The 6,709-nt window shown below is 29.8% G+C and overlaps 2 protein-coding genes across 3 annotated transcripts; both read right to left on the bottom strand.

Moving 5' to 3' along the window:
- Nucleotides 1–263: 263 nt before the first annotated feature.
- Nucleotides 264–814, bottom strand: LOC111829588 (uncharacterized protein At1g43920, Chloroplastic-like). The gene is made up of 2 exons (XM_023779040.1): nucleotides 632–814; nucleotides 264–551 (listed from the first exon to the last, which is right to left on the bottom strand). The coding sequence occupies exons 1-2, from the start codon at nucleotides 812–814 to the stop codon at nucleotides 264–266; spliced, it is 471 nt and encodes a 156-aa protein (XP_023634808.1).
- Nucleotides 815–1,889: 1,075 nt separating this feature from the next.
- Nucleotides 1,890–4,424, bottom strand: LOC17879475 (nudix hydrolase 7). 2 transcript variants are annotated; one of them, XM_023779039.1, is made up of 10 exons: nucleotides 4,173–4,422; nucleotides 4,012–4,069; nucleotides 3,905–3,931; nucleotides 3,693–3,758; nucleotides 3,459–3,599; nucleotides 3,285–3,362; nucleotides 2,705–2,755; nucleotides 2,582–2,616; nucleotides 2,390–2,501; nucleotides 1,890–2,304 (listed from the first exon to the last, which is right to left on the bottom strand). In XM_023779039.1, exons 5-10 carry the CDS (start codon nucleotides 3,558–3,560, stop codon nucleotides 2,083–2,085), a joined length of 600 nt encoding a protein of 199 aa, XP_023634807.1. In that variant the 5' UTR covers nucleotides 3,561–3,599; nucleotides 3,693–3,758; nucleotides 3,905–3,931; nucleotides 4,012–4,069; nucleotides 4,173–4,422; the 3' UTR covers nucleotides 1,890–2,082. The 2 variants fall into 2 exon arrangements, with proteins under 2 accessions (XP_023634807.1, XP_006282689.1); XM_006282627.2 differs by having other exon boundaries at nucleotides 3,905–4,069; nucleotides 4,173–4,424.
- Nucleotides 4,425–6,709: the final 2,285 nt, after the last annotated feature.

Below are 6,709 nucleotides of genomic sequence, written 5' to 3'. Positions count from 1 at the left end.
AAGTCACATAAAGATTTTGTGTTACTTGTTTTTTGGCATGTTCACATTGTTGCTTGTTTTTTGGTATGTTCACATTGTTGCTTGTGTTTTATGATCGGATTTGCGGATTTGTTTAAGATTGTATTAAGACCATTTTCCAGGTATTAGTAGAACATGTTCCAAACAAGGCATGCCAGTTTTCATTCATTTTTGAGTTTAACACCCATGACAAACACAAATACAAAGGTTTACAACATAAGGTATCAAGGACAACAAGCATACACTTAATAACCAAGCAGAAGTTTCTTCTCATTTCCTTGCCTAGACCATACATAACCCAACACAGTGGTGAGGAAACAAAGCCACATAAAACAGACCTTCAAAAACATTTTACACTTATGGATTTCCTTTTTGCTGAGCATTTCCTCTTCCTTCAATTCTCTTAGCATAGCATTTAACTCATTGACCTCTAATTTGGCTTTGTTAATCTCATTACCAATGATAGCTAGTCTTGGTAAAGCATCTTCTACTTCTTCATACACGGCATCCTCAACCCACTTAAACAAATGAGTCTAATGCACAAAGACATGACACATTTTTAGCTTACATAGATTTTTCAAGTCAAACTTGTTAATTACACACATATACTTACATCTTTTTTGCTTGTCCAAGATTTCACATCTCGTTTGCTTGCACAACGAAAGAAAGGTCTCCCCTGGTTCTCTTGAGTTTCGGATGTGAATATAGTCACACCTAAGCCACAAACACACTTCGATGGCACACCACGCTCGCCATAGAGCTTCACTTCATCTATTGACATGGAGCTGGAACTCATGATTTTCGATTTGGGGATTTGAGAGAGAATTGGATTCTGTAGGGTTTCCATTTTGAAAGAAGAACTCGATTTAGGGATTTTGATCTTCTTCGTCTCTCTTAAATGTTGCGTTTAACCACATACCGAAACCACTAATGGGCAGTTAACCCTGTTTATAAGCTCGTCACAGAGACTTAACCCCAAGAACAAATTGGCCCGGTCAACATAACTTTGGAATTTTAGAGAAAAGTCAACTCAAAGTTGTTGATTAAAATGGCATCATCAAAGTTCGAAAATTTTTCGTCACAAATTTGAAAGTTGGCGAATTCTTTGACATTTTCCCTTTAATTTTTGGTAATAAATTGTTGTACGAAAGACATCTGGAAGAAATCATTACAAATTCTATTTTTTTAAAGTAACATTTATAGACGGATTGTATGACGGGACAAATTTGAATCCTACTCAATATCTGATACACAGATTAATATAGATTACAATATTTAAACTTTATACTTCGAAATGATTAAAGCTTTATACATACTTTTTTTTAACAGCATCAATATAAGAGATATCGAATCAAACCGATTTAATTAAGTTTGATATTATGTAATCTTAATAATCTTTAAATGATTTCAAGCATAACAGAAATATTTTAATTTAAAAATAATAATATAAAATTTGGCTCCATGGTGTACCGCGGGTTAAAATCTAACAAATGTTTATTACATCAAAAAAAAATTCCTAAAATCTCTCTCTAATAAACTGAATCTCTTTCAAGTATATTTATATAATTTTATTTGTTTTTAATTTATATTATAACATAAAACATATGTATAATAAAAATACAATTTTCCGCATATTTTGCAATTAAAATTTTTAAAATGGATGTATATTACTCAATCTATAAAGGACAAATGTATGTATAATGTCTACATAAGGTTAAAAAATTTAGATAATAGTTGAAAATCATTATAAATATGACTAATATGCTCAAAATATAATAATATTGAACATAAATATGATTAAACAGGTTTGATATTTACATAACTATGATAATTATTTTTTTACAGATTGTCTATATTTAAAATCTTTTACGGGTTAACTTAAAATATAAATTTTTTGATTAAAAAGAAATCGTCTCGCGGCACACCACGGGTTAAAACCTAGTTCAAATACATGCACGCAATTTAGTATATTCGGATAAAATATAACAGAGTTCCCTTTTGTGCACACACTGGACACATAGATGCGTTAGGCCCAACATAATCGGATGAGACATGAGAATATTATCAGTGAGACGCAGAGGCTTGGTCACACATTGCTTTAAGGCGATTAGCATGATCAGCATTGCAGTATATAAAGCTCTCCTTACCAGATGATGTGGTAGTTGGAACAATAGAGAATCCCAAGTATACTTCTTCACATTTCTTTTGGCAGATGTTAGCCATAAACTTGAACATCTCATTCTTCTTGTTCCATTGTTGGTCTACATACTCTTGGATAGGCATCCACTGTAATATGATATATCAGTTAGGTGACAGTTACTTTAAAATTTTCTTAATTATATCAACATTGAAAGTTAGAGAAATGTTTTACTTTGGCTTCCAAGATCTCAGATTTTTGTTCGGTAATATCATACGAGCGCGGACTTAAGACACAGAGGAAAAACAAATCCGTTTTCTTTTTCAAGATTGCTTTATGGCTTTGCCTGCGAGTAAAAGGTAAATCAATCATGACCTGATACGGTAAGCCTGACCAAATGTAATCAAAGCAATGCAAGTAATTTACCTGAAAGCCAATACTTCGACAAAATCTGCAATAATCTGAAGTGAAACACAGATTTTAGATGAGACTGTCAAGTAAAAGATCATTATAACTGAAATGCTTTATTTCTGAAAGACAAAGACTTACACCAGTTTCTTCTTCAACTTCCCTAGCTACTCCAGTCCAAATATCCTCACCCTGTGGAAATTCGAATGTTTTAGTTAGAAGCAGAAAAAACAATCAGAACTTCATTTCCACCATTCTCTTTGTATTCCAAACTTGATATAATCAATCATCTTTCCAGGGACCAATGTTTGACATTACATCATTGTCCTACCACGAAAATGAATACTAGGCTGACTACCTAAGTTGTGAAAAGAATGTTTATGTCGCAAGAGCTTATCCTAGTTAATGTAAACACTCTATGGTTCTGTTACAAACAGAAGCTGTAAAAACTGCTTCTTATCAAACTCACCAACTACTAAATGTCCTGCCGAGCACTAGAAAGTACAACCCTAAACAACATGCTGACACCTTTTATTATCCAAACCTTCACTAGCAGTTCACCCGTCACTAGTCACAAGGCAATAAGGTATAGGATCTTACGAGCTTCGTTGACCAAGATAGCAAGAACTCTTTCTAAGATTAACTCTTCAGTTCATTCACCAGGATTGTAAATATTTAATAAGACAACAAAGATCACAGAAATTTCTATTATGTAAATCACCTCATTGATTACACCAGTAGGCAGCTTCCACACATTTTTATCTTTGAAAAATCCACTCCTTTCCTGAACAACGAGAACCTGCTCATCGAAGTGGTTTCATCTCGATTCAGTCAAATGCATATCTATGCTCTTCTTCAGTCCCTTAAGATTAAAAAAATGGGAAAGTATGGTTACCTCTCTAGTACTTTTTTTAATGACCAACGCACCAGCACCTACAACATGAGAAGCATTGGCTGGGATCGTGTCAGGGGTATTAGCGATCCAAGATACAAGCATCAAGTAGTCAGGCTCAGCATGGTGATATCTAAATCCTTCCTGAAGAATCACCAATACACAATATACTTCATCTCATCAAAATCACTAAAGTCAAACCAACTAATACTCCAATCAACATATAAAGCAACTTACACTAACTGCAGCTTCCACAAGATTAGCCAACCCAAGAGGCAACTTTATCCAAATTCCCTTCTTCCCCTACAAAAATCATAAAAATCAAAACTTTAACAACACAATCATTCCAAAAACGAAGCTTTAAAAAGAAACAGTATATGATGAATAAAAAAATCTTGACTAAGTCTTCTTTAACAAACACAACCATAGAGAAGAACCATTGTTAATACCTCATCTCTCCAATGTGAAAGGGAAGCCTTAAGACATTCAGTAAAAACCTCAGGATCCATAGGTTCCACCATAGTTACAGTAACACCATCGTAATTATCAGTCTCACCTTCAAGTAAAGAGATCTCTCTAGTATCCATTACAATCACTCTTCTTATCAAAAACAGCTACACGAAAAGAGAAAAAACAAAACCAAACAAAAACTGGACTTTAAGACAAAACAAAAAAAAACCCATATAGAGAAAAGTTTGGATTCCAAGATTAGTGTACCTGTGTGTTCTTTGGAAAGAATTGAATTGAAGAGATGAATCTTTGTAAGGGTCAATCTCAAGAAGACTTATTTATACACGGACCTGCGAAAGATAATTTCCAGGAATTTATCATTCGGCCATTGGAGCATTGTTTAATGATATAGTAGAAAAAGTTGATATTTGTTTAATAAGGGACGACGACAGTTTCGTTGTTTTGGGGCTTTATTTGACTTATCTACTCATCGGCCTCGGAAGTGGAGGAGTGGAAACCTCGGCGAACTAGTTGGGAACTTTCAGAAGAAACAAAATTTGGAAAATTGAAACTAGTTATGTAATTTACTAATTTCTTATATGTTTACTGGATTTTGACAATGAGAGTACTGCTGTGTGTTTAATTTTAAAATTTAACATTTTTTATTATGCTAAAACTAGGTAATGTCCCGCGCATATGCGCGGGTTGTTGTATATTTATTTAATTATTTTAATTTATTTATTACTTATAAAAAATAGATTAAATAAATTTTAATGTTTATGACATTTTTACATTTTATATATTTAAATCATACAATAGAAGCATACATCCATATCTTTGAATTTATTCGTTGATTAATTGTTCAATTTTGATAGTAATTTTCTTTAGTGCTTTTAAGTATTTTTTGATAAAACAATAATATTGTTAATGATAAACATAGGAATGATATTGGGAGAATTTAAAAAATACACTTTTAAAAATACCACTTTTTAAATTTACCCCATTTTCAAACTTTATCAAAACAACCACTAAATTTGTTAAAATTTATCCATATATGTGTGTAAACTTATAAATATACACACAAATTACCTTTATTTGTGTATAAAATTTTATTTATTTCAATATCTGGTTTGAATATAACCAAAAAATATTTTGTTTAAATAATTACATACTTTGAAAATAAAATAACTATACATGAATTTGTGAGAAATAAAAAAACATATAAAGTAAAACAATGAAGATGGTTTATTTAGCTTGATTTTCTTATGGTGCGATGGTCAGAAATCAATATTTTTGAATCCCATCGATAAAGTAATTTCCTTATAGCCATAAAATATTATTATACAAATGTATTATATATTTAATAGTATAAAAAACAATGAAAAAATGAAGAAGTACATAAAATAAAGAAGAAATATAATTGAAAACAAAAGTTTTAACCAAATATATAATCAAGCTCTTACAATGATATCTTAATTGAGCTTTAAACCCATGCAAGAACATTAAAAATTAAACAAAGAAAATATTGAGAATATCATATATGGTGGAGGAGGATGTAAAAATGAGTATTTATAGGATAAAATATGATGTAAGTTATAATTCTAAAATAATTAAATTAGAGGAGTTATAATTATATTTTATAGTGTGTTAATTGAAATTGAATGGAGGAAACAAATAGTCAATTGAAAAAGTTATATAGTTTAAGTTACAATTTAATAGTAAAGCGTGGATTTCAAGTATTAATTAAAGTATATGACTAAATGTGTTAGATATTTGGTTTAATTAAAAATAAATATTATAATTAAAAATAAATGCTAAATGGACCAATAAGGAGAAACCTTAAAAAATTCCCAAAGAATAATTTTATTTTTTAATTTGATTTTATATTCCTCTTAATTTAAGCTATATCTCTAAGTTTAATTATATTTTTCATCGTTGTAGTATATATAATATATAGAAAATTGAATATCAAATTGTTTTTTATATAGGAAATCAAGTATAAAATTCAAAGTTAACAAAAATTATAATGTTGTTTATATTATTACATGTTGAATCACAAACTAAATATAAGGATCATTATTCTTAAAAGAATGTCTTACAAATTGGTTTGATAATTATATAACAAAAATTTTATTGAGAAATTGATACCAATAACCTTTTTATGATACCCTCTTTTAAAAATACCCTCTTTTTTTACCATTTTCATTTTTGTCCTCTCTTAATTTTTAATGGCTATTTTACCCCTATTTGAAAGAATATTCTTTCCCAAGGGAAGGAATATTCCTTCAAAAAATTTTTCCCCCAAAAATTTCCCGCCAAAAATTTCCCGCCAAAAAAGTTTCTGAGAAAAAATTTTCCCGCCAAAAATTTTTCCGAGAAAATTTTCCGGCCAAAAAATTTTCCCGCAAAATTTTTTTATTTTTTCAAAATTTTCCCGCCAAATTTTTTTAAAGGGTTTACAAGATTTTTTAAAGGGGCTTTTAAAGGGTTTACAAGGGTTTTTAAAGGTATTTACAAGAGTTTTTAAATGGTTTTTAAAAGATTTGTAATGGTTTTTAAAGAGTTTTAGAAGCCTACAAAGGTTTTTAAATGATTTTTAAATGATTTACAATGGTTTTTAAAAGTTTTTATAAGTTTATAACAGTTTTAAAAGGATTTACAAGAATTTTTAAAGGATTTTAAAAAATTACAAGGATTTTTCAAGGTTTTTTAAAAGGATTTACAAGTGTTTTTAAAAGGATTTAAAAGTATATTTAAAGGCATACAAAGATTTAAAAATAGTTTTAAAGGATTTACAAGAAGTT

Source organism: Capsella rubella, unplaced genomic scaffold (genome assembly GCF_000375325.1).
Source record: "Capsella rubella cultivar Monte Gargano unplaced genomic scaffold, Caprub1_0 scaffold_7, whole genome shotgun sequence".
Lineage (NCBI taxonomy): Eukaryota > Viridiplantae > Streptophyta > Magnoliopsida > Brassicales > Brassicaceae > Capsella > Capsella rubella.
Note: the sequence above shows the minus strand (reverse complement) of the source record. Positions and strands in the feature narration are given on the sequence as shown.

What these genes read in the sequence shown, in the direction of transcription:
- LOC111829588 (XM_023779040.1), bottom strand. Translation starts at nt 814, where the DNA reads ATGAGTTCCAGCTCCATGTCAATAGATGAAGTGAAGCTCTATGGCGAG. An exon ending in CTTGGACAAGCAAAAAAGAT is followed by an intron (nt 552 to 631) that starts GTAAGTATATGT and finishes TTTGTGCATTAG; the next exon opens with ACTCATTTGTTTAAGTGGGT.
- LOC17879475 (XM_006282627.2), bottom strand. Translation starts at nt 4,042, where the DNA reads ATGGATACTAGAGAGATCTCTTTACTTGAAGGTGAGACTGATAATTAC. An exon ending in TTTCACATTGGAGAGATGAG is followed by an intron (nt 3,759 to 3,904) that starts GTATTAACAATG and finishes TGATTTTTGTAG; the next exon opens with GGGAAGAAGGGAATTTGGAT. An exon ending in TTGTGGAAGCTGCAGTTAGT is followed by an intron (nt 3,600 to 3,692) that starts GTAAGTTGCTTT and finishes GTGATTCTTCAG; the next exon opens with GAAGGATTTAGATATCACCA.